Genomic DNA, 27,619 nt, shown 5'->3' on the forward strand with positions numbered 1-27,619 from the left:
AAAAACTGAATTTGGGTCCTCTGCAAGAACAGTATACATTTTTAAAACCTGCCTCAAGCAATTTCATTTTTGAAAGAAATAAACCCATTACTTTTTATTTTTGGTTACCTAAGAAAAAAAATTTACCAACTAATTATATTCCCATGATGAAACAGTACTGAGACGACCATCAGAATCCTGTTGTCCTACCTGGCTGTATACAGGCATACCTACAGACCAGTCCATGACAAATCCACTGAGAAACACTTTGGGAAGGCATCAGAGAAGAAAAGACAACCACCTTTAACAAACCTCAACTGTTAGGTCAAAATCCAGAGGATTATCCAAGCTGTGAAGGGGATGGTTTGGCCAGAATAGAATGTCGGAATTGTTGGAACGCTCTCTGAAGGCAGCAAAAGCTTGCATTCAGAAAGTCAGTCCGAGGTGTGACTGTTCAGAGGGGGAGAGACCTCAGGAGCAGCATGCTCACTGAGCAACAGTACCTGGAGAACTGCTGCTGCAGGCCACGCATCTGGATCCTGTTGCGCTCCGACTCCAGGGTCACCTCCCGCAACCGCTCCTCGCTCTGTAGCCGTAAGTGTCGCTCCTCTTCCAACTCATGTATCAGCTTCTCATGCTACGAAACACACAAAGGCATGGCCTTCAGAAGGTGCCCAGACAAGACACAAGGAGAGCTGCTGGTTCTTAAGTGCTAATCTGAGCTTCATAGTCACAGCTACTAGTCTAGCGACATAAAATGTACATGAACACACTGAGGCACACACACACATGAAATGATGGTAACAGTTTTGTGAGGCAAATTCTGTTATTAATCTCTTGTTGTATACCAGGAAGCAAAAGATAAAAGTTCTACACATGTATTCAAGAACATAAAAACCCTGGTCTAGAGGAAAGGCGTGGTAGATAAAAGGTTTGCCTTGCGAGTAAGCAGGGGACCTGAGTTCAGACCCCTAACATAAAAGCTGTCATAGCCACAAACACTCATTAAAACAGTGCTGGGAGCAGAGATAAGTGGACCCGGAGAGCTTGTGGATTGGGCATTCTAGCTGTAAAGGCAAAAATCCCTGTTCAGTGAGAGACTCTGGATCAAAACCTACAGTGAAGAAGTGATGGGAACATATGTCGGTACCATCCTCTGACACCATATGGGTCCTCACGGGGTAAGCATAAACATGCTCAGGCTCACAGAAACCAGAAGGTGAAAGAATTTGAGTCCTGGATGGCATTGCTCTATTATTAAACTTTTTCCATTAAACTAAGTTGTCTTTTGTAACTAACTATGACCCCACAATCCCATCAAAGTCAAAGACATTCAGATATAGAACATCACTGTCTGTTCAAAATGACTTTATCTCTTCAATCTCTGGAATATCATTTAAAGGAAGTGTCACTGCTTGCATAGAAAGGCCAAGAATCTCAAGTCAGTTAGACCATAGCTTCTGAGACTGTGGGACAGAACTCCACATCCAGTCACTGACTGAATATGGGCGGGTGTTATGAAAGTTTGTAAACGGTAAACATGTATGAATGCTCAACAACCAAATTACTTCAATATCAAATAAATAAAGAATCCACAGAACGTGTGGCAGCCCACAACCATGCTGAGTTTTAGCTTCCCTGCGGTCCTGGTTCTGAAGCCATGGCATGCACACTGTGCACTGCACACACTGTCCTGACCTGCGGCACCAAGGAACACTGCCCGATCACCTTGGCTCAGGCTGAAAGCTCCCTGATTTGCAAATGGCAGTGTTTCTTTGCACACGCACTGTCTGCTGCTGTTACAGAAGCAAAATGCTTTAGTCACAGAGGACAGGGGTTGTATTCTGCCACTATTTCTCAGCATGTGCTGACCAGTACATTTCTGCCCCAGACTATGTCAGGATGCTTAACTCTTGCCATCTAATGTCCTACAATAAGGGATTCAATGAATTATAGCTGGGGATTAGGAAAGAATTTCTAGAAATTACTGAAATGAATGCAGACATACTTTGTCATTTTATGCTGTGTATTAATGTAAAGCACCACACTCGGTATTGATCAATACAAAGCCAAAATATCCATCAATCCTGAAAACATTTTGTGTACGATGGTATTAGATATTTAGCCAGGAGTTTTAATTCTTTACGTCAAAATAAACAAGGAAGTCCATTTCATGAGTATGAACATTTCCTTTCATTTTCAGTAGATACTTAAATTATATATACACTAAAGAATTGTTTTTTAAAAAATAACTATGATTTATAGTCATTATCTCTTTTGTTTTATATACCTGTATATCTGTGTTCATACAAAAATATCTCAGTCAAAAGGTGACTTGATTAAAAAAAAAAGTCCAAAATGCCAAAGGTATCTCCATGTGATTATCAATCAACATCCAATGTACCTAGAAATGTCCTACCAATCACAGGTCCTTTTCACTCTTCCTATCTAAAATCTAAATCAATAACTGCTTTCTTCTCTTAGAAGTCATAAGAGAGGCTGGGGAGATGACTCAGTTATGAAAGGGCTTGCTTTGCATGCATGAACAGCTGAGTTTGACCACTTAGGGACCATGGAAAAAAAGAAGTTGGACATAGTTGAGAGGCACAGACATGTAGGAGAAGGCTGTTTGTTGGTTCCTGACTGTCCAGACTTTGAAATAATCACACAGAAACTGTATTAATTAAATCACTGCCTGGCCCATTATCTCTAGCTTCATATTAGCTAACTCTTACATATTAATTTAACCCATTTCTATTAATCTGTGCATCACCTACCAGCAAAGTTTCAATATGTCTGTCTCTGCTGGCAGCTCCATGGCTTCTCTCTGACTCTGCCTTCTTTCTCCCAGCATTCAGCCTAGCTTTCTCTGCCTAACTAAGTTCTACCTTGCTATAGGCCAAGCCAGTTTCTTTATTAATTAATGTTAATCACAGCACACAGAGGAAAAAACCCACATCACAGACAGGTAGATCCCTAAGAGTCACTGATCAGTCAGCCCAGCTCAACCAGAGTATCCCAGGCCAGTGTCAGTGCACGATTCTGTCTCAAAAAACAAGGTGGACAGCACCTAAGGAGCTACAGCCGAGGGATGGGTTCCTATCTTCACACATGCATGGAAGCACACATGTGCATATGCATGCACACATACACATACATACAGAGAGAGAGTTCTATAAGTCAAATACATCAGTGTAGAAACTAAACTAATGTTTTCACAAAAAAGCTAGCTTTAATTTTAAAACTCTCTACAAATTTCTATCAAACCAATGTCAAATGGATCTAAATTAAGCTACAGTTACAGCATCTAATTGCAGTCCCATTTTTGCTTTTCACACAAATTGCGATGTATTTTTCCCCCTAAGCCCTCTGAATTCAATATCTCCATTAGTTATGAAAGATTCGGTCATTCTAGAAGCTGAGATGCAGATAAAGAACTTCAGCATTGATTTTTTTAAAGCACGCACTGTTGGCTGTAACAGAAGAATCAGAATCAGATTTTGTGATGCACAGATAGAAGCTGTACAGGATCTATCCACAGTGCTGATAACATCACCTGAGGGAGACGCAGCTTTCAGTCTAACTAAAAAAAAAACACAGAACATGACTTTTTAAAGGGAGAGGAGGGACAAAAAGGTGACTTAGATAATAGAAATGAGAACAGAAAGCAGAGCTGGGGTAGGCAGGGATTTCAAGGGCAAAGAGGACAGATGAACGAGTGGATGCATCTCAAAGGTTCGCTTTGCCAAGGGGGAGCCCTACAGGAAAAGCCACAGGTGAGTCATATAATATGAATAACTTTCCTCAAGCAAAAGAAATCTCTGGGCAGGAAGATAACCCAGTGGATAAAGTACTTGTCCCCCAAGTGTGATGGTCAGAGCAAGGTGGCTAGTTATACTAGCCTGCTGAACAAGTTCTGGGGGTCAGTAAGGGGTTCCTTCCCAGGGAGTACAGCGGCAAGCGGTGGAGGAAGACTCCAGACACAAAACTCTGCTCTCCACACTTAAGCACACATTTGTCCATACACAAAGTAATGACAACAGATGATTGCATTACACAAAGAGAAATGCTAATTCTCATTGTGTCTAGTCATTCATTCATTTTACTTATCAATTAGAATTCTGAATGAAGAGTAAAATGGTAGGTTTTAATTCATCATATAACATCATCACATCCACATACCATCATATAACTAGAAAAGTAGAAAATAAAATTATGTATGTAAAATAATGCATATTTTGAACATTACAAGCATCTAAATTCATGCAATAAAGAAAACATGAGGTTAATCGCCGAGGCTGTCACTTTGGTTTTCCCATGACTTTATTGTTCAGCCTTGGTGGATGGTATCAGAAACTTGAAAGGACCTAGAATCTCCCAGGAGACAAACTGGGCATATCTATAAAGAATTTCTAGATCAGGTTAATATAGGTGGGAAAACGCATCCTGAAGGTGGATGACTACATCCCATGGCTCTGGTCCTGAGCTGAATAGAAAGGAGAAAGTGAGCTGGGAAGCAACACTCAACTGTGTACATTCTGACTACAGGTGCATGTGATCAGGTAACTCACACTCCTACATCATGACTGGACACCATGACAGACTGTATACTTGAACTGTAAGCCAAGATAAACTTTTGCTTCCCTGAGTTGTTTTTTGATATGGCCATAAGTGGGTAGGGAGACTCTGCACTTGGAAAATATACTTAGTCTGTACGGACCCACCTCTAAAGAGTTAAGCTTCTCTCCAGCTCTCCTATTTTATACACCCATAAACCCAGTCATAACACTAGCAGGAAAAATATAATTACTAATGATACCAGGACTATCAAGAGAGGAAGCACAACCTCAACCAGATGATGTGCTTGGGGTAGCACACACTAGGGTCAGGGTCAGTCAGGATGGGTGTCCCATGGCAATGATCACAAGGGACTGACTTCCTGATTCAGGTCATTGGATGAGTGAGATGTATGGTTTTTCTTGGCCAATGCAGAGCAAGGAAAGGTATACGTTTAACAACATGACATGGTGAAGGGGAATGACAAAGCAGACTCTAGAGGGATAACAGGTCTATATGCGTTTTAAAGAGAAAAAAAACAAATCTTATTCATACTGAGACAAAGAATTCATTCTTGGTGTGAACCCTAGAAGTCAGAGACTACCACAGAAAGCAATGGCAGCTTCTGTCATTTGTGAGTGTCATTCATACACAATGGTTCCTCGTCCTGGGGAGAACTACTCTGTAGGGATTTCAGCTTCACTGTCTTTCTGACTTCAACAAGCTTCCAGAAAACCATTTCCTTATAAGAAGTCTAATACCTGATGATGATGATGATGATGATGATGATGATGATGATGATGACGATGATGATGATGATGATGATGATGATGGGACCAAACAAGGTAGTCAAGCCTTTGGCTAACAAAAAAACTGGGTGGTAAACCTGCAGTCTACAGCCAGCTGCCTAATTCAGACACGCTGTATTCACAGAGCAGTCTTTCCACTGAATTCACTTGGTCCAAAGGCTCATTTCTTAACCCAGTAAGTGCTTCATTTACTTGGCCAATGGGCTCTTTTATAAAGTCTGTGGTACATTCTTCTACTTTAGTCACAGATATTTCTCTGTTGTCATGTTAATTGATCACAATTAACAGTAGCTATTAATTATTCTATCCCCTTGAGAATTCTTTGAGATCAAGTTTTTTAAGTGCCTTCACACTCGACTAAATTCTTAAATTCCCACTTCTTTACTTTGGAGTCTGTATGTTCTGTACATGAGAGGGCAGCGGGTCAGGCTCTCAGCAGTCTGGACTAGGAGAGGGATACTCTGGGAATCTTCCAGACTCAAGTGGCCTTGGATTTATGTTTTTGCTTTCACCTCCACCTCTTTGCTCCTTCCCTATTCATACACACAAGGACCAATGAAGAACTGAGGTATTCTGTAGCTGATCTGGCTCTGTACTAAACCTGGAAATGCTGTATTTCTCTTTGATCCATATTACACAGAATTCAGAGGTCTTTTCTCTTCTATCTTCCAATCTTGAACCTTGAGTATATTTCCCATGAAGGTTAACACCTGCCATATTTTCTCAATCTTAAGGTCTTTCTTACATCATGTCTACCTACAGTGTATCCCACCTTCTGATACACTTTCATTATCTTAGCACATTTTAATTATATATAATTGCTTCACTATGAGATATATATATATATATATATATATATATATATATATATATATGGTATTTTGATCAAATTCACCTTCTGTTGTTCCCTCTCCACTGATTCTCTTCTTTTTCTCAATGAGGTCCCCTTGTACTTTCATGTCCTTATTAAATTATTATTTACAACCAGTTGAACATCATTAGAGCTGCTTATAAGAGCATGAGGGAAGGGGTTATTTATAAGACTATAGGAAACATACCAAAAGCTACACCACTGAAGAAAACACCTCCTTCCCTGATTGTTAACTATCTGCCTACAGGTCCTCAGGGAGGGGCCGAGCTTTGAAAGCCCTTGCAGATCCCTGACAGAATATTGATGAGCTCAATTTGTGTAAGGTTTATGCAGGTAATCACAGCTGCTGTGAGCTAACATGTAAAACTGTGTCCTGCCCAGAAGATGGCATCCACAATACTGAATCCCTTCCTCTCACTTTTACATCCTTTCTGCCTACCCTGACCTTAAAGTTTCCTGGGTCTTATATACATGTCATCGTCTCTCATACTCTCGACGCTTAGCTCTGCTTTTCAGAACTACATATCATCCCATTGTTTGCTACCTATTCCACATGCAGCTGTGTTGAGAAGGAGACTAACCCTTGTGCTTGGTAAGAACCTGCCAATCACAGTAGCACATTCCTGAGTGGTGCAAAACCCTGCAGTAAGTACTAGCTAAGTGCAGCTGCATCCTCTTGACATGGATTCCCACCGCCTTCCTTCAGTTGACAGTCGGCAACCACTTTGAGTCTGAATCCTGACACTGAGGATAATACAAATGTTCTTTATTTTAAAGGATTCATACAGTTGGCTCTGTTGTTTTTGTGCTCCGTCCACAGATTTTTCCCCCAGCCCACAGAATAAAAATCTAACTTGATATTCGTCTCATCTGATCAGTCACTTTCACTCATTAATTATTAAATCATAAATTCCATTTCTTCCAGGACTCTCCTTCCAGAGCATTTGCAATTGCATTTATTAAGAGTGCATATTTTCTGTTCACTCTGCTCGGCCCCCTTGGTTTTGTAGATCAGTGAGAGAAGAAAAAGCCTATTTAGACTAGGAATCTTTATATTCCTGTCTTTCCTCCGTGAATGGGTGTAATTATGTGTATGGGAAATTAGAGTGTTTGCTATGATAATTATTCTCTTTTCTAAAATAAGAGAATAATTATAATGTCAACATCTGACTGTACCAGTTACTGCTGAAGCGTTTAAGACTGCCACAAAGTGGCTTGTAGGATCCTGGCAATTAATATTAATTTCCCACAAATGCTTTTTATTCATCTGGAGAACATTCCAGATGGCCTTCACATTTCCCATTGCCTTGCAGACAGTTTTCTTTACATAGAGCTGTTTCTTCAAACAAACCCTTGAGAACAACTGGCCTGGTGTTTACAGGACCAGCATCTAGTGCTTTAGAGTGGACAGATTCTAGGAGAAATTTCATAATTTTTAAAACATGATTTCTAGTTCCAGGTTAGCTAAGACCCTGAGAAATAGAGGAGAGGGTGCCTGAACTGACCTTGCCCTGTAGTCAGACTGATGAATATCTTTAATGTCACCAAAGAACCTCCATCCAGCAATTGACGGAAACATAGGCAGACACTTGTATCTGAGCACTGGACTGAGCTCCTAAAGTCCAGTTGAAGAGTGGAAGGAATGAGAATATGAGCAAGGAGGTCAAGACCATGATGGGGACACGCACTGAAATTTACCTGAGCCAATGGGAGCTCACTAACTCCAGCCAGACAGGGAAGGAACCAATATATGTCCAAACTAGTCAGTCTGAATGTGGGTGACAGTTGTATGGCTGGGGCAGACTGAGGGGCCACAGATAGTAGCACCAGGATTTATCCTTACTGCTTGTACTGGCTTTTTTGGGAAGCTATTCTCTATGGATGGATACCTTGCTCAGCCTAGATATAGTAGGGAGAGCCTTGGGCCTTCCCCAAGGTAATGTGCCTTGCTCTCTCTGAGGAGTGGATGGGGGGTGTGGTGGGGGGGTAGATGGAGGGAATGGAAGGAGGGGAGGGAGTGGGACCTGGAATTGGTATGTAAAATAAAAAATATAGTTTGTTTTTAAAACAATAAAAGAAATTTAAAAAACAAAACAACAAAAAAAAATGATTTCCCGCAATTTGCCTCATGGTTGTTAGGAAATGCAAACTTTCACATTTTCTCATGAAAAGGTCAGTTAGAAGACTTAAATGATCGTCATGGAATCGTGAGCAAGCTACGGTTCAACGCTTTGGTGTTCTGTTTCACGGAATTGTCTGCCTTAGAAGAAGGTGAAGAGATTTCCCACTGAAAATTTAGTCTGTGCTAATCTGGGAGGTAAGCTTTATGGGAAATATCATTTTTACTTACAAAATAATCGTGAAACACTAAGATGTGAGCTGAGTAAATCAATGCAGTTTATCAATTAAAAAGGAAAATGCATTCTCTTACAAAAACATCTAAGAAACCATTTATGTAAGTGTGTGTGTATATATATATACACACATGTGTGCATATGTCTATGGAAGTCAGAGGTCAAATCTAGGCATCTTCCATAGCCACTCTTTAGTTTATATTTGAAACTTGGTCTCTCAGGAACCTGCAACTCCCAAATTAGGCGAGACTAGCTGGCCAGAAAACCTTGGGAATCTTACTGATTTTCCTGTCTCCACCTCCCTGGTGAGAAAATTTGGGACAGTTGTTGTTGTTTTGTTGGGTTTTTTTTTGTGTGTGTGTGTGTATGTATCTGTGCTCCTGTGTGTCCTCTGGGATTGTACTGAGGTCTTTATGCTTATAGGGTAGCTTCTTTATCTCTCAGTTCCCTGACTGGCTATATTTGGCCCTTGACCAATCATTTAAATGAAGGATAATGTCATACTGTAGGGCTAGTCCCCAGTGACAGCAGCTGGGAACAAATGAAGACATGATAAACACCATTCATAAAAACATGCCAGCAGGAACTGGAGTCAACACCACAGAACATCTGCCTAGTGTGTAGCCAGACACGGAAGCTCACTGGGAACTGCACATGGTCTATCCACAGGTCTACTGTGAATACTTTAAACAAGTGCTGGGAACCATGCTGGGTGGGGCCTGCTTTGTAATTCCTAGCTTTTCCCCGGTTCCCACTTCTGGCTGAATGCTTAGCTCTCTCTTGTTCACAAGTGGTTTCTTCTGGAACATTCTGTCAGACCTGACTGAACCCAGCAGGAGTTATCTTTCCACAGGAAACATCAGTATCTTTCCCTTGCTATAGAACTTACAATCAAAGGGAAACAGAAATCTTGGAAAGTGCTTTAGGTTGTTAAGAACAAAGAGGCTCTAGAAGACGCTTATTTTTCTAGGGTGACCACGTACCGCCCAGGTCTCTCTAGCTAAGCACAAAGGTCAATCCACTCCTAAAGACATTCTCTGCAGACTGCTGGAAGAGGAGGGCTTACCAAGGACTAGGGACTCCTGCATCCAGGCTGGGAGATTGATATGTTCCCCTTGTTCCTGCATTTATAAATGACTATATGTATATGTATAAACATAAATATGAACTCAGAACTAACTCTGTGCCTAAATATGGCACAATAAACACAAGTATCAAAGGTTTTCAATATCACTATAGTAATATACTGAAAATCTCTCTAGGAATTTTTTCCTTTTCAGGAAATCATAATGCTAAAATCTAGGTTTTTTTCCCAGGCTTTGCATGTTATAAAATAGGACTCCTTCTCTTTCACAAGTACTGAGAATTCATAATGTTCAACAAACATGTTTTATAGAGAGTAAGATCCCCAGGAATTATTACCAAAGAGTCAGGTTGAACATGCACGATGCTGAAGGTTCCAATTTGTAATTGCTAACTGTCACTAAGGAACAGGTGTGCCATTCATACCACAGTGGCTTCACCTCCGAGGTCAGGAGGAATTATAAAGGAGCCACCAATGACAGAGTTCACTGTACTGAACATAAGGTACAGCAGTTGTTAATAAATAGACATTATACTATAGAGATTCTGCTTTGTTTTTATTTTTAATATAAAAGTTATCTATCTATGCAACAAGACTGTGGTTAAAAACATTGAAACAACAACACTATAGCTGGTATCAACAGCTATACAACAGTGTATGAGATAAGGAAGCAGACAGATTTTAAAAGTATACCTCAGAGCTAGGGAGTAGCTTAGTGGGGAGATTGTGGCCCTGGTATACCAGAAGCCCTAGGCTTGAGCCCCGTCACCCTCCAGGATGGGCTTGCAGAGGCATATATGCCGAGAATCCCAGACACTCCCAAAGTAGACGCTGGAGAACTTGGGTTTCAAGTTTATGGTTGGCATAAGTCAGCTGGAAGCCAATCTGTCCTACAGGAGCAACTTTCTCAGAACAACAAAAGGAGGGTCACGTTTAAAGACACCTTGTGGGAAGTACCTGATATACAGACTCATAACCAGTTCAAGTGCTGAGAATAATCACCTGTTGTGTGCTTGGCCTTAAATGGATCAACTATATTACCTCCTTAAAAGCTCAGGAAACCTCATGGACAAGGTGGCAAAAAGAACTCAAGAGCCAGATGATGGGAGATGAGGGGCAAAAGACATGTTCTGGGCAAGACATAGCCACTATGCCCATGCACTGATCGTAGCCATGTTTCTTGATACAAGACTGAGCCTATCAACATTTTGCCATGGATGGAGGAGGACCCCTGAGGTCCAGCCCTCCCTGAGGAACTACTGACGATGGCTGCTGGGTGATGTGGGAAGACCTTTGCTCCAGTAGTGGAGCCACTGACCGTAAGCTACCTGAGCTCCACCCAGCCTGCAAGCAACAGTAATTAAACTTTGTGGGGGCGTGTATGGGAGAAGGGGTTCATCAGGACGGGGGAAGGGAGGACAGAGGGTGATGGGGATGAAAGGATCAAAGGGACTTGCAAGTATGGAGGAGACAGCCAAAGAACAATCCATGATCAAAGTAACAAAAGCATGCCTTCTTTACTCATGGAGGAACGGGGAAAAGAATTACAGGGCACATAAAATGAATGAAAATAAGAGAAAGTTATTCCTAACATTACATATGGCAATTTAATATGAAGGCCAGCTGAGTTCTGAACACATTCATCATATTACAGACTGTGGTCACAGCATTCACAGACAACACGGGACAGCAGGCAGTGGGCACTGTTTCCAATTCAGTCTTTTCCTTGTTGTTTGCCTCTTCTGTGATTATGCAGAACCTAAGGCTACAAGCACATGAGTAGCATAGCAGGGAGTGGTGGGGATCAGGGGCTGTATGCAGACAATATGACTTCAGGGGGGTCTAGAATTTGGCGGCCTCACTAAGGACTTTTTCTAGTAAATTTTCACATCATCTATTAAACCAGCTGATGTAGTTAAGTCTTTCCCTCCTAAGACCTTGTTAGAGACTGTAAAATGTAAAAAAAAAAGTTTAAGTGTCTATGTATATAATATATATGTATATGAGAGAGAGAGAGATCAAGAATATCACAATGTGGTCCTACCAGATGACTTAGTGGGTAAAGGCACTGGCCTCATAGCCTATCAAACAGTAGAAGTAAAACCTACTCCTAAAGTCACCCTCTGGCTACCACGTGTGTACTGTGGCACACGCGCCCACATATGTATATAGTAAAGAGATGCAGTGATTTCAAAAAGAATATTACAATTCAATTAAAGTGTAAGATCACTCCATGCAGAAGTTGGCATATTTTCAATAGGGTAGCAGATGCTGACTACTCAAGACTTTCCAGGTTGCTGTCTCTGTTCAACTCCTCAGATAAACCTTTCATCGTGAAGCTGGACACAGAGGGTCAGTGAACAAATGTGTATGTGTATATCTCAATCAAGCTGCAGCAACGCCTGCTCTCAGGAAGCTGAGGCAGGAGATGGAGTTTCTCAGAGAAGAAACCCAAATGGGAAGGGAGGCAGAATGTGGTATTACTTGTGGAGCCCCAGTCGAGATCTACCATTGATGGGGAGTCAACCTAAAGTGTTCTTCTAGGATGTGATCCACTATCTCTGTTGTTGTTTCTGTATTCATTTTTTTTTTTACATTCTAACTTTGGCGCTGGGTAACTACCTTCTGGTTATTGAGAAACAAAACCAACTTGATACCCCTTCACCCACACTGAATGAAATTTGATAGCAGCCATCGATGATGAAAATCTCAGTTTGTGCTCTGGAGAAGGGATAAAGACTTGGGAAGCTCTGAAAACATCTAATATCTGTGCTTGACAGTGTGCTGGGAACAAATCTGTTATCTATCCCCCTGATTACATCGCCACGCAGAGGCACCAGGTTCATGTAATACAGAATTACATCTTAGCCGTTAGCTATTAGCCAGAATCTCTTCCCCATTCTCAGAAAGGCATGGACATGTCCCCTGGCTGCAGTGAGAAGATCCTCCACGGTCACTCACCTCCACAGTCACTTAGTACTTGAATTCAGCAACAACAAAGAGCCAATTCCATGTCTCGCTAATTTGACCATTAGATAGCTTTGAATATTGATCATAGCATATGGACAAATGATTGCTTAGCTATTGTCATGGTTTGAGTATTGACTTTAAATTATTGGTCTGGATATTGACTGTTCCTCGAGCATCCAGAAGCTACTATAGACCTTTAAAAGGTGGCATCTAGTGACATTGCTTAGAGGTCACTGAAGGCATCTTTCCAGTGAGTTGGGGGACCTCCACCAGCTCTGGGTGCAGGTGTGGGTACTCCCTTATAAACTGAGCTCTGGCCATAATGCCCCCCATCACCACAGGTCTAAACACATGAGGTCGACATGATCTTGGACTTGAACGTATAGATTTTTAAATATCTCATTTAGTTTATAAGTGGCACATATCAAGTACATCACTGTAGTTATGAAATGGTAACTAATATAGTCAGACAAATGCATATTTTCTTTACCTTGAAGTCTCTAATAATAGTCTGCAAGATTTCCTGCTGACAGATGTCAGCTCTTTCAATGCTTTTCCACATAATTTTTTCCAAAGCTGACAAAATTTTTAAGTGTAGACACTCATTATAAGCAAACAGGGCTGAGAAGACGGCACAGCCAGAAACGCGACTGCCTGCAAATGTGTGGACCTGAATTCAGATCCCCAGAAGCCACATCAAACATGCCCAGCCAGGAGCTAGAAACAGTGCTCAGTGGATAAAAGCACTTGGCATCCAAGTCCTGAGATGTCTGCAACGGAATGTCTATAATCATAGAGTTCCTACAGTGTGACAGGATGAGGACGTGGGAGAATCAGCCAGAAGCCTGTGAGCCTAGAGCACACTGCAGAGTGTCAGAGATGAGCGAACCCCTGCCTCATCAAGCCAGAAGTCACCCTCTGCCTACAAACTTCACATGGCACATTTGCCCATACTCACCTACCCATGTGTGTGTGTGCGTGTGTGCTCAGGTAATAATAGTGAAATTGTAAGTGCCAGGGGAGGAGGTGAGTGCTTACAGCAGTGGTGAGCTGTGATGCAGAGACCAGTAGACCTCTAGAAACTCACAGGTCCCTGGGCTGGCCTACAAGGTGAAGTTTCTGGCCAATGAGAGACCCTGATTCAAACAAAAAAGCTAGAAGGCACCTGAGGACTGACGTCACACTGGCCCTCTCCACCACGGAAATTCGCAAGTAGACACACATGTGCACACACAGAGACAGGAGTAGAGACACACATGTGCATATGTGCACACACAGAGACAGGAGTGGAGACACACATGTGCACACACAGAGACAGGAGTGGAGACACACATGTGCACACACAGAGACAGGAGTGGAGACACACATGTGCACACACAGAGACAGGAGTGGAGACACACATGTGCACACACAGAGACAGGAGTGGAGACATACATGTGCACAGTGCACACACAGAGACAGGAGTGGAGACACACATGTGCACACACAGAGACAGGAGTGGAGACACACATGCGCACATGTGCACACACAGAGACAGGAGTGGAGAGAGAGTTTGGTGGTTAACAGTGGCTTCTGCACTTCCAGAGGACCCAAATCCAGTTCCCAGTACTGATCCTGGGCAATTAACTACTCTTTCTAACTTCTGTCCCAGGAGGATCCAACACTCTGGTCTCTGGGGGTACCTATACACATGTGTACACCCCTATAAACAAACATACATACATACATATACATAATTAAAAATTAAATAATTTTGCTAAAAGATCAGTAGCACAAATCTAAGAACGCACAGTAAAAGCCTTTAATCTACAGTGCACAGAAGAAAAACCTCAATGCCCTTATGTACTATGTGCAAGTGAAGTCAATCTTCCTGCACAGTCATTCATCCTAGCTTCTTCCTCACATCTAGGGTGGCTTAGTGGAGAAGAGGGTGTGAGCAGTCTGCAATGTGTGCAGCTCCTGGGTCCTGCCATTTACCAGTAATTCCCCAGATCTGTGTTCGGCTCAGATTTTAAAAGACTTCAAAACTTCAGATGTCCTTTTGTCTGCTCCCCATTGATTGCTGTTAAAACTAAATGTTTTTCACCCAGTAATCAATACTTTCTTACAAAAATACACCCAGGCATTGACAAACAACTCCGTGGCTGATTGCAGCTTTCCTTTGAGTGGACAGCATGAGAAACTACTCTCTGCAAGTATTAGAAAAGATCACACCGGTTCTGATGCTTATTACAATATTTACATGGTCCTTACCGCTGGACCACTCCACTGTAGCAAGACTTTATTAAACCAGACAGCTACGGAATCACAAGCTCCCAGAGAATAACAATTAGCATGCCTTGCCCCTTCATTATGTTTCAAAGCATGGCGACCATCCGGCTCGTGCTCACGCACCCATTCCTGCACATTCTCCCGAAGAAGTCATTAAGAGCAACCGCTACTGAGAATGAAGAAGAGATGCTGGTACAAAACAGAAACAATAATGACTTTGCTTCGTAAAATCATTGTTCCAGACCAGGTTCGTAAACAGCAAGCATCTGCTTTCAAAATTAACTTTCTGGACTTTGAGATCCCCTCCAAAGATTATGTATTGATCTGGGACTCTCAGACATTCTGAAAGATAAAATTCTCTGGCCTTTTCAAACATCTGCCTTAGGCTACCAGGATGCTCTTAATGCAACCGGAAGCAGGACTCCATGCATGGAGTGTCCACACATGTAAGAATGGGACATGCATGTACATTGTATCCTTCTTGCCTTCCCATGCCATTTCACCCAAACTCCTGGTTCCTAAAGGGCACAGTTCTGCTCTCCAAGGGTAGACGTCAGTGGTTATGACTAAATTAAACTGGTAATGAAACCAAACACTTCCAGACACAGCAAACAAAAACAGGACACCTTTCTTTGCATGGACCTAAGTTAGTTCTAGGATGCCCTCACCTTCAGTTTCTTAGCAGGAAAGGGCTCTGGGAATGATGACTGAACCATTTGAACCTGTGTGGTTTAACCAGAGACCAAGAGCAAGAACGGTATTTGCAATTTTTATTAGTAGCAGTTGATATTCCACGACCCCCCCCCCCCCCCCAGTGAAGATGGTTGCTTTACAGTAAGGCAACTCAATGATCCAGCCCCAAAGTTTCTCAAACAATGCTTTCTTGCTCCAAGACAGCTTTTATGACAAGGCTCAAAATTGCCACCAAGTGGATGACAGAGCACTGGTCAATCACAGCTATCAGCATGCTCTAAATGTTTATGCTCATGTTTTAGGTACTAAAGGGGAAAACATTCAGACTGTGAGCAAGGAGGCTGAAAGCCTGTGGTGGGCACCGTGATCTAAGCATCTACATGCAGTCCTATTCATCTCTCCATTATGTATAAGGGAAAGAAGAGCTCACAGGTGCTATCAGGACCACCAAGAGCAACGTTCAGAAGGATGCCAATGGGTATCTAACTAACTGAGAAAACAATTCCGGGACATATAAAATTGGAATTACTTTTGAATCTACTGATGTAATTTAAAGGGCCAATAAATTACAGGACACCAGCACCCTCCTTACAATCTCTTATGGAGAAGTGGCTTTAGATATAACGGTGGCCATACAGAAATCAACGTCACAATTATACACCCCAGGGTTTTGCCCACATAGGAAGGGGCAACGCCTTCATTCCAAGCCAGGGACATCCTGACCTTTCACATTGTACATTTTAGTTAGTATGTGGGAAAGCCCAAAGAAAGAAAAATCTACAATCATGTCTGTTGATCCAATTTATTTAATGAAATATCTGACTTATTCAAATGAGCGCTTCCAAGCCCCACTTAGGCTAATCTTCCATGGCTGACTTTATTTATTCTGCACTGTGAAGCCAATCTTTGCTCTTGGAAGAAGGGGCACCAGAGGGAGGGACAGTAAGTTTTAATGGGTGCAGTTAGATCTTGAAATTTTTTATCTGAAAACCATAAAGCTTTTAAAAATGAATTTGCGGGTGTAATTGAGCCTCTAATAGCTGCTACTGATAGTAATTAAGGAAATCTCATTTCCCTAAATTAAACATAATGAAATGTTTTCCAAGATCAAATAAAACCAGAAAATGCTATCGGGGTGATAGGATTTGCCTCTGAAAGTGGTGTTCTGGAGTTTGTAGTTACTCAGTTACTAGCCTCAGTTACCAGCAAAGCCCATGGCGGAGAGGGTTATGGGCCATGTGGAGACCGCTTCTACAGCATCATGTCTGCTTTTATTGGTGGATAATGCACACAAAAGCCAATATAGTGCCTGCTTCACACTGAGTGCTTATGAAAACGTAACAGGCATCCTGTACAACTCTTCCATTAGCGCCTTCAAAGAGTTTGTTGTTTAATTAAATGTTGTCAGCAGCTCCTCAGCCCAACCTATGCCTTCACCAGCCTTAATGCTTAATTTCGACATCAGTTTCACTTTTCTTCGAGTGAAAATAGCATTTGAGAGCCACGACTGCATTAACCTGGCCTCTTTTAACACAGAGGGGTACTTCAAAGCCTGACTCTGTGATCAGAGAGAGTTAAAACAAAACAATTACCATAGACTGGATGATTTTACTAAATGGGAATTTATGTTCAAAGGATTGAAGTCTGGGAAGTTCAAGATGGGGGGGGTGCCAATTTCAGGTCTGGGGGACATACTTTCTGTTTGTACAGAGAATACCTGGGTTATCCCCACATGGTAGGGCAAGAAGTAAGCACGCTAATATGCCCCTTTTGATGAAGACACAGTGACAGAGGATTGGCTAGCTGACTCAGCAGATAAAGGTACTGGCCATCAAGCCTGAGAACCAGAGTTTGAAACTCAAACCCACCTGGTGGAAACAAAGAACTGATTTTCAGTAGGGTGTCCTCTGATCTCCCCACACAGACATACACATACACACAGGTAGATAGATATAGATGAATAGACAGACAGGTAAATGTTTTTCTCCACTTCCTCCACCACCACCATCACCATCACCATCACCATCACCACCACCACTATCATCCTTATTTAAACAGACACTGTGAAGGCTAACTTTGACTGCCAACTTGACAGCATCTGGAATCAACTAAGGGACACATTTTAGTGTGAGCCTGCGACAACAGTTCCAGGTGACAATAGTTCCAGGAGGGACTGACTGAGGTTACAGGGAAGACCCTCCTCTAGAATGGAATGCACCTTCTGGGAATAAGTAAGATGTAAAGAGATCTCAGGAAAAGTTGGTGCTGTCTGCTTGCCTTCACTTCCTGCTGGTGAGTGCGGCCAGCACAGTCACTGCTGCGGCCACTCTGAGCTGACCTCCATCTTCCTCTGTGGAAGGAAGAGCAGCAGCTCTCCAGGACTCCCCAGGCCCTCAGCTTGTGACAGCCAAGATGAGACACAGACCTTTGTGGACCGAGCAGGTCCTGAGCTTGCGGCCTTTCCTGTTCCCACATTTTCATAAGTAGCCTTACACGTTAAACCTGTTTGGTTCATCCCATCTTCAAAGGCCCTCTGTTTGCTGCTAGAATCATCTGCAACACTCTCCTTAAATTTCAGAAGCCACCATCCCGGGCATTTCCCCAGGCTGTACTTTTCTGCGGTGATCTGTTTTGTGATTTTCCACACCTTCTTGACTTGGTTGGAATTTTTGTGTCCTGTAGAATTCTGGAAGCCTCTTGACAGAAAGTTTGTCTTTAAAATTACTTTTTATTTTTTATTTTTGGTAATGCCATACATGTATACAACACATGTAAAACATATAGACCCACCATTTTCCCCCTCCAACTTCCTTAGCGCTCCACATCTCCCTCCCCAACCTATCTCCATCATCATAATCCTTCTTAGATGCTCTTAAGAAGAGCCCTGTTGGACCACAGCCTTAACTTAGCCTTAGGAAACATGGAACAAAGAAATCAGTCAGTCACGCCAGCCCAGATTTACCACCTGTAGAACTTGGGATATGTGTGTTCCTTCAAACTTGTATTTTGAATAGAAAACATTCCTCTAAGCTCAGGTATTTGAACACCTGGTTCCCAGCTGTTGTTTGGAAGGTCATGGAATTATATGAGGTGTGGCCTCACTGGAGAAAGTGGCTCACTGGAGGTGGCCCTGGGAAGTTTATAGTGCAGCCTCATTTCCCATTCATTCTCTGCTCTCTGAATGGAGATATAATGTGACCAGCCAGCTTCCTATTCCTGCTGCCATGCCATGAAATACCGTATCCCTCAGAAGCTGTGAGACAGAATAACTTTTTCTCCCTTAAGTTGATTGGGGGTGGGAGGGAATCATTACAATGAAAAATAAATGAATCATAGCCAGCTGAGTGTGGCAGCAACAGGAAATGAATACAAAGGTCTAGGGTGTAACCCACACAAGGGCAGGATCCTGCACAGTTACCTTCCACCATTAAGTGGAACAGGCAGGTTCTGGGGAGAAACTGGCATGATCCCATTAGTATTGCCTGTTATTATACTGGGTATAAAACCCAGGGCAGTGCATGTTGATCCAGCCCTCATCATTGGGTGCATCACTAGCTTTCTATGTGTTTTGAAAGATTCAGAGGAAAATAACATTGGTATGGCTTGTAGTAGTTGCAAAAGGTTTTACATAAGAAATAATGTTCTGGTTAGGTGGAAATGTTACTAACAGATATAAAAAAGATATGAATTTCAAACAGAGATGAGGAGAAAGCTGGATAGATGGAGAGGAAGAGAGAACAGGAGAGGGAGAGTGAGGCAGAGGCAAGCCTGCAGGCTGGCAGCAGCGGGCAAACGCAGAGACCAAAAGGAGCAGGTAAGCCGCTGACTCTGGCTCTGTCCAAGCTCCATTTCTGGTGCTGTGATTTAAAAATCAAACAAACACAAACCTAGGAAACCTATAGGAGCAAAGGGCAAAGTTTTATCTGGCTTACAATTCAAGGTTCTAACCCATAATTCTAGGGAAGTCAATGAAGTAGGATCAGGCAACTGATCAGTGCTCAACTCCTGTCTCTTTTCCACTGAGCCCAGGGCATGGCCAATGACTGGGTGTGACATCTCTCCTCAGTTAAGTTAATCAAGATGGTCCTCAGGCAGACACACCTACAGGACAGCCTGATCTAGACGATTCCGCACGGGCGCTCCCTTCTCAGGCGACTCTAGGTTGTGTCAAGTTGAAAAAACTAACCGTGACAGGTAAGCATGAACAAAACGGTCTCTTAACTTAGTAGTACTTTAAAGCTTCTTAGGGGTCACCCTAGTCAAAGCTGGGGTGCAGGGAACAGAGCAGGGGACCCATACATGCATATGACGGAGATATACCAGAGGCTCTCTCCCTGCCTTCACTCCATCTGACCTTCAGTCAGAGCATGGCCACACTGCTATCTGGGTAGGACTGTAGCTGAGTGGGAAGTCCTTACAGCATGAGGTACGAGGGTGCCGTCACAGAGAACTATCACCCCAGTGACTAGTCACAGTAGAATTTCACCACCTTGCAGCTGTGAAGACCAAAACTCAGAAGCCGGACTGTCAGCAGGGCCCTGCCTCCTCTCATAGCTCTCGAGTAGGGGGTGCCTCTTTCAGCTTTTGAAAATAGCCACAACCTTCATGACATGGTCTCTCGTTATGACAGGCTCACCCCACTCCAGTGTGACCTGGTTGCAATTAACTACTTTTGCCAGTAGTTAATTGTTCCTGAATAGGGAGATTCTGAGGTACACAGCGTTACTAATTCAATGTGCAGAACAATGGATAAAATTAAGCCTCAAAGTTGTACACACAAAACTGCGACTCTGGCCGCCATTGAGAGTTCCACAGCCAGGAATTTACACTCCAGTGTGTAAGAATTGGGCCATGTAATCACCAAAGTTATGTGATGGTTAACCCTGTCTCTTGAGGTTATCTAAAATTTCCTTAGGAGACAAACCTCTGGGTGGGGTTCTGGACTCAATATAAAGGAGAAAGTAAGCTGAGCACCAGTGTCTAAGTGTGTACCTACCCTCGTTTTTCTCTGCGTGTCGACTGTCTCTCTGTGTCTGTCTGTCTCTCTCTGTCTCTCTGTGTCTCTCTGTCTCTTTCTGCCTCTCTCTGTCTCCCTCCCTCTCCCTGATTTCTGACATGTGACCAGCTTCCTCAAGCTCCTGCAGCCACGCCTGCCCCACCAAGCTGTGCTCTCGCTCTATGAGACAAATACTCCTTCCGTTTCTTAGGCCACCTCTGCCAGGTGTCACCAGGAAACAAGAAGAGTAACTGATACATTCCACTAACTCTTACTGCTACTGTTAATTTCAGCTTAGACGTTTACACAGATGCCAAGTCTGTCTCTGAACATGATCATATTTGCTAGACTCTGAGAGCAAACTATTTAAGTCACCATGGAGCAAGAATTAACCTTAGATGCTTATCTAAGTAATCCATTGAAGAACGAATTCAAACGCAGCACTCCTAAAACACCAGGTTTAAGACCATATTTACAGTCTGCACATAGTAACATACCCTAGTCCGATCTTAGCTTCTTCCCATTCTGCCCATCAACTCTGGCAAAGACTATCTTTACCCTACAAGGCAAAAATCTTACTGGTTAAGATTTTGTCTTAGAAGCAAAGCTAGACATGAGCCACCTAGTGTCCGGATGTCAGAACTGTGGGTCAGCCAAGCCCTCAGTAGGGAACCACTCAGAACTGTGCTCAAACACATTCCTTGAGTGACAATGATCTACAGACAGAGGGTTTTCTTAATTTCCTGTAATACAAGTTTGGCCCCAGCCCATAATCTTGCCCCTCCCTAGGGGGCAACCTGGCTCAGGTTTATCCCTGTTCCTTCTTGGTTCTGCTTTCTTCCCTCTTGTACAGTTCACATTTCGAGCCTCCCCTCTTCCTCTTACTACTGGGAGATGAGTGTCTTCTACCCCCCGACGCTGGCCTCCTTGCCTGCTCAGTATTTGTGGCTCCTCTCAGCTTTTCTAACCCCAAACCTACCCTAAAGTTTCCTTTCCCCAGCTTCTTAGCTTCTTCCTATATCACCCTGCTATTTAAGCCATGTGTCCTGTGTTCCTTCTCCTCTCTCTCTCTCTCTCTCTCTCTCTCTCTCTCTCTCTCTCTCTCTCTCTCTCTCTGTCTGTCTCCTTGGTTCTTGGATCTCTCTTCTCTCTTTGCTCTCATGGTGGTGATGCATGCCACCCTATCTCTTGCCCCCTTGGTCCTCCTCTCTTCTTGCCCCCCTCCCATCGTTTCCTGATACATTCTGCTGGCCATGCTCCTCCCAATGTCCTGGCTGAATTCTCCCTCATCCCTTATAGCCACATAAAATCCTTTTCAACCATGCTTGGGAGAAGTCATGTCCTCATTTCATTCAACAGCCTCTTCAGAAAGCATTTCCTGCAGGAACAGGTGAGGGGCTTGGCAGATGGCTCAGTTTGTAGCAGTACTTGCTGCCCAAGTGTGAGGACCTGCGTGTAGATCTCCACCACCCACAGAACAAGCCAGGCATGTCACGGCTCAGATCTCTAACTGCAACACTATGAAAGCTACACTATAGGGTCACACAGACAGAGGGGCCCTTGGGCTTGCTGACCAGCCAGTCTAGTGGTATCGATAAACTCCATGGTCAAAGACCCATTTCAAAGAATAATATGGGAAATGAGGGGGAAAACACATCACCAATCCCTGGTCTCTGTGTGCACCCACAGGAGGAGGCACGCTCTCTCACGGGTGCATGCATGCACAGCCACACAAACTCACTTAGACACGAAAGGGCCAGAAAGAGAGATTTTGAAAGTTGCTAGATATTTCCATCACTGCCAAGAAGTGGTGTTCACGGAGACTTTTAAAGTTTTGTAAAGAGTCATTCAGTTACTGACTTTAAAGTTCACATAAAGTACCGTGCTGTAGATTAAAGATCTGAACAGGAAAAGATCTTGAGGTTTCTTTTAAGTGTTACACCCACATCTACAGGAGCTACAGCTTTGTGGGTTGAAAAAGAAATTGCCGAATTGAAAGCAGAAGCATAAACACTGTATTTTAAGCTTTAGCATCTTATTTGTTTATTCGTTGACAGTTTCATATATACTTAGAATACATTCAGGTCATACTCTCCCCTCCAATCTCTGTTATCCTCCTCCCACCTAGTCCCCATCCCATTTCCATGTCCTTTTGTCTTGCTTTGGTTTTTGCTTTGTGACCCACTGGGTTTAACCCTTACAAGCCTAGGTGTTAGGCTGTCCACTGGAGCACGAGAAACTCACCATAGAGATAAAGACAGTGACTTCTTCTCCCCAGCAACCCTTAGCTCCATTAACCCTGCCATTAGTTCCCTTGGGAGTGTAAGGCCCATAAGCTTCTTGTCTACGGTGACTGAGCGTTTGCCGACTCCACCTTGTGCAGACACTATGGCTGTGAGATCATGACTATCCTATCGTAGCCATGGCATGCCCACAGGCAGCGTTTCAGGGCCCTCCTTCCTGCCCGTTAGCGCTTACCTCTTCCTAACACCCTCTTCTGAGCCTTTGAGCAGGTGACCCGGGTGCCTTAGTTAAAGGTGAACATTCAACAGTCACCTGGTATTCATTTATTTGTGTGTGTGCATGTATGTGTATGTGTCAGAGAGAGACAGAGAGACAGGGAACAGAGGCAATGTCCACCATGTTTTGTTTTGCTTTGTTTTTGAGATTATAATTTAATTACAACATTCCTCCCTTCCCTTTCCTGCCTCCAAACCCTCCCACACACCCCTCCCTGCTCTCCTTCAAATTCATGGCCTTTTCATTTTTTTGACTAATTATGTTAAGATAAGGTCTCTTGCCTTTTCCTGGGGCTCACTGACTCAGCTAGACTGCCTGACATCTCCTGGCCTCCCCAGTGCTGGGTTGATAAGAACTCACCAGCATGCCTAGTTCTTTTCATATGGGCTCTGAGGATTAAACCCAAGTCCTGTGTTTGCACTGACAAATTTTTTACCAACCAGACCCAGTATCATCTTCTGGGAAAAGAAAATGATGTATTCACCACTGTGAATGAATATGTATATATTGTATACATATACAATCTATGTGTGTAAATATTGTTCACATATATATGAACATATATATCAGTATACAATACACGTATATCAATATACCAATATTGATATATCAATACCATACATCACATACAGATATAATATATGCATGTATATGTATACATCTTAAAGGAAAACAAAATAAAATCCATCTATTGGGATAAAATTTCTCTCAAACATCCTCAAGCGTCCATCACATGTAAGTTATTCTTAGGGAGGCCCTGAATTTCCTTCCGCAAAGCTCTTTTTATTCAAGAAGAATTCTATTCTACTCTTTACATCGTCAAGATTCAGAGACTTAGATAGACACTAGGAAACTGAGAGCTTTCAAAGACACTTAGAGCTCATAACTTATTTTCTATATTTCAAACAACAATAAGGTTGCAAAGCAAATGTTTGTCTCAGCAGGGGGAGCCCTGGAATGCTCCTTTACTGCCCAAGGCCATGCCTTCCTAAGGCATCAAGATGGCAGTTAGAGGGGCTGGGAGGTGGAGAGTCGGTGAAGACAAAGGCAGAGCGAGCACGAGAGCCTGAGTGTGAGCCCCAGTCGCTAGTGTTTTTGTCCTGTTCTATTTTCTGCTCTTAGAAGCAGATGTGGTGACATGATGCCTGGGACCCCAGGCTGAAGCAGGCAGGTCAGTGGGCTTTGCTGGCCAGGCAGCCCAGCCTACCTGGCAAATGACAAACCATGTCCACAAAAGCAGGGTGTACGGTATGTAATAAACGATGCCCACGTTTGCCCTCTGCCTGTACACGTGTGGACACACACACACATATACCGGTGGAGGGGGGAGAGAAAGAAGGAACATCAAAAACAGTGTCGGTATGGTGGAGAACCAGGTGACAGCCACACTTCCACAGAAAGAGATCAGAGAAGCCCGCCACAGCCCCACTAAGTTACATCTCCACTGGGAGACACATGCTCTAAAATGGACTAACGTGTGCTTAAAAAATAAAAAAAAAAAAACAACACCAGGTTTCAGGCAACTTCAAGGGGAAAGAAGGAAGAGAAAGGAAAAGGAGGGGGTGGGGAAGAGAGGAGGAGAGGGGGAAGGAAAAAAAGGAAGGAGGGAATCCAGTGAGCACTTCTAATCCCAGGGAGGAACTGATGGTCAACTCTATTGCTCCAGGTGAAAATATGCAACCATTGCAGGGTGCTGCACAGGAGTTAATGAGCTGAAGTCAGAAGGGGAGCCCTGACAGTCCCCCACACTCCCATTCTCAATGCAACTAAACACACAGCTATGAGTGAAGAGGAGACAGGAAGTGTTGTTCAGTGTGGCCATAGGAGGAAGGAAAACAAGGGTTCACCAACCTCCTGAGTCCACCTTTGAAATACTAGCATGAAGTTAGGTTTAAATACAAGGTACAGGGCTGTAGACATGGCTCAGTGGTTAAGAGTCCTACTGCCTTTCTAGAGAAAAGACTGGGTTCCCAGCACACACATGGTAGCTCATAACCATCCGTAATTCCAGACTCCAGTTCCTAGGGATCCAGTGCCCTCTTCTGGCCTCTTTGGCACTAAACATGTGCATATAGCCCTTATGTATATGCAGTCAAAACACTTAGATATAGACAGACAGACTGACAGATAGATAGACAATAGATAGATAGATGATTGATAGACAGACAGACAAACAGCATAAGAAGTTTGCACAGCTAAGTGGTCCTAGACAAGATGTGGTCCCAGCACTGTCTCCACCTAGTCTCTTCTGCAAGGTGACGAACAAGCTTCAATAATTATGTGAAATCTTTTCCTAAGAGACAAGTTTCCCCTCTGGCTCGGCCTTTTCCTTTCAGCATGAGACTCCTGGGGATATTCCAGCCCCTTGGCACTCTATTTCGGTACTTTGAGAGCAACAGGGATGGGCACCAGTGCCCCTTCAGAGCAGCCCCATTCCTGCCAGGGTAGTTACAGGGTCACCTGGATTTTGTGTTTTAACCTGACTACTTCCGTCTGTGGACACAGGAATATGGAGTCCAAGCCGTGGTTACCGAAGGCGAGACTCTACCTGGCCTCACTGGAATTTTTCTTGGCTTTCGCAGTTAACAAGAACCAATTGGAAACCCAGGAAAACATTTAACTTAATGGGGCTTTCAAACTTCTCGGAAAGCCTAACAGTTAAACCTAGTTACCATGAAAGGTTACAGGTCAAAAATACTTAAGGATAGCCTTATGCTTTTGCTGGGATAGATATCTGGATTAAAAGCCTTTTGCAGACTGATGGGGTGGCTCAGGGGGTAAAATACTTGTTGTGCAAGCAGCAGGAGGACCTGACTTTAATCTTCAGAACATACACTTAAAATAAAAACTGGTGCTCTTATCCTCTCCGTGCTGGGGAGACAGAGACCAGCAGATCCCAGGGACAGACTGGCCAGCTAGAACAGCTTACTTAGTGAGCACTGGGCCAATGAGAGACCATGACTCAGAACACAAGGTGGGGTGGATGGCACCTGCGGAATGACAGCCAAGGTTGACCTCTGGCCTCTGTGCATATATGCACATACAAGTAAACATAGACACATACAAACGCACATAACAGACATTTGACATGCAACTGAGTTACACAGCTCCTCCTGGGGACCTTTACAGTGACTTCTGGAATGTTCCTCAGAAGGCAAGTAGAGGAGCAGAGCTTCTCCCATTATTGTTTGTTCCGACACCTTCTATTTCCATATTGACATATACTCTGGTTTCAAAAGAACTTCTGCTTTCTTTTCTCAGTTGCCTGAACCTTTTAACTTTAACTTCTATTTTCTCTGTCAAGCAGAGTTACATCAGATGAATTCCAATTCAAATAACCCATTGTTTGGACTCAGCCTTGCTTTCTGGCTAAAAACGTTTTCCTGGTATTTCTAGACAAGGTAATTTATCTGTTTTACAAGTTTGGATTCCCTGAAAACTTAAGCATCTCAAATATGAGCCCATCTCAGATAAAAATAAAAGTGAGCATCTAGTGAACACTTCTTTAAGCACCGAGGTGGCTAAAGAGATGGAGGAATAAAAGAAATCAGGCACAGAAGGACAGGCGAGAGACTGCAAATCCACAGGCAAGAAGTTGATTTTTAAAGAGCCCTTTGTTAGACCCCTGCTATGGAGAAACAAGGAAAGCTTCACATGGAGGCAGAGAAGGACCTCTCCGCCATTTATACATATTCTCCTTCAAAGATCTATAGTATGCTAGCTTCAAAACCTAAGGTGGCCAATGGTATAAAAGAGATTCTTCTTTCGGGGCTGGAAGATTGCAAGCACAGCTTCCCATGTTCAGTCTTAAAACAAACAAACAAATCTGTAAAAAGCCAAGTGAGGTGCTGTGTGCTTTTAATCTCAGTGCTGGGGAGGCAGAGACAGGCAGATACAGGCCAGCCAGCATAGCCTATTCAGTGAGGTCTGGCCCAGTAAGACATGTTGTTTCAAAAGACAAGTTGAACAGCACATGAGGACCAGCCTGTGATGTTGACCTCTGGCCTCTAAATGTTTGTGTGAGAATGAGCACGCACACACACACACATACACACAAATATACAGGTATACATTGTTTTAAGGTTTCCTTCAAAACATTGCCTTGTTTCTTCTATCACAAACTGATCATGGTCACAAGAAGAAAGATGTTTGGCAGAAGACCCTGGAGTCTGGAGCAAAAGCAGACTCGGAGACTGCTCAGCTCTGTGATAACTGTGTGCTTGGTACCATATCCACCCCAGATACCTGACTTGCTTCCTTAACTGGCCTTTGTTGCTGATTTAATCAGGTAACAATTGGGAACCAGGAAAATAATGTTTTTTCAAATTTTTATATCAGACAATACAGGCACCAGAGAGTGAGTTCCCAAAGATTATATGGATATGATCTATCTCATCTTCTCTCATTTATACTCCAAATAACATACCCATGCTTAACGATTGTCAGGTATGTTCTTCTGGATATCACTTCCTGAAGCCTGAATGTTCATCTGGACATCACTTCCTGAAGCCTGGA

At 43.2% G+C, this 27,619-nt stretch overlaps 1 protein-coding gene across 3 annotated transcripts in view; it reads right to left on the reverse strand.

The window, feature by feature from the left end:
- Nckap5 (NCK associated protein 5) overlaps nt 1–27,619 on the reverse strand; it is a 791,944-nt gene that overhangs the window by 482,517 nt on the left and 281,808 nt on the right. For all 3 annotated transcript variants that reach the window (XM_075987773.1, XM_075987771.1, XM_075987772.1), the window contains one exon: nt 483–616. In XM_075987773.1, the coding sequence (XP_075843888.1) occupies nt 483–616 (134 nt within the window). The remainder of the gene's footprint in view (nt 1–482; nt 617–27,619) is intronic.

Source organism: Microtus pennsylvanicus, chromosome 10 (assembly GCF_037038515.1).
Source record: "Microtus pennsylvanicus isolate mMicPen1 chromosome 10, mMicPen1.hap1, whole genome shotgun sequence".
Taxonomy (NCBI): domain Eukaryota; kingdom Metazoa; phylum Chordata; class Mammalia; order Rodentia; family Cricetidae; genus Microtus; species Microtus pennsylvanicus.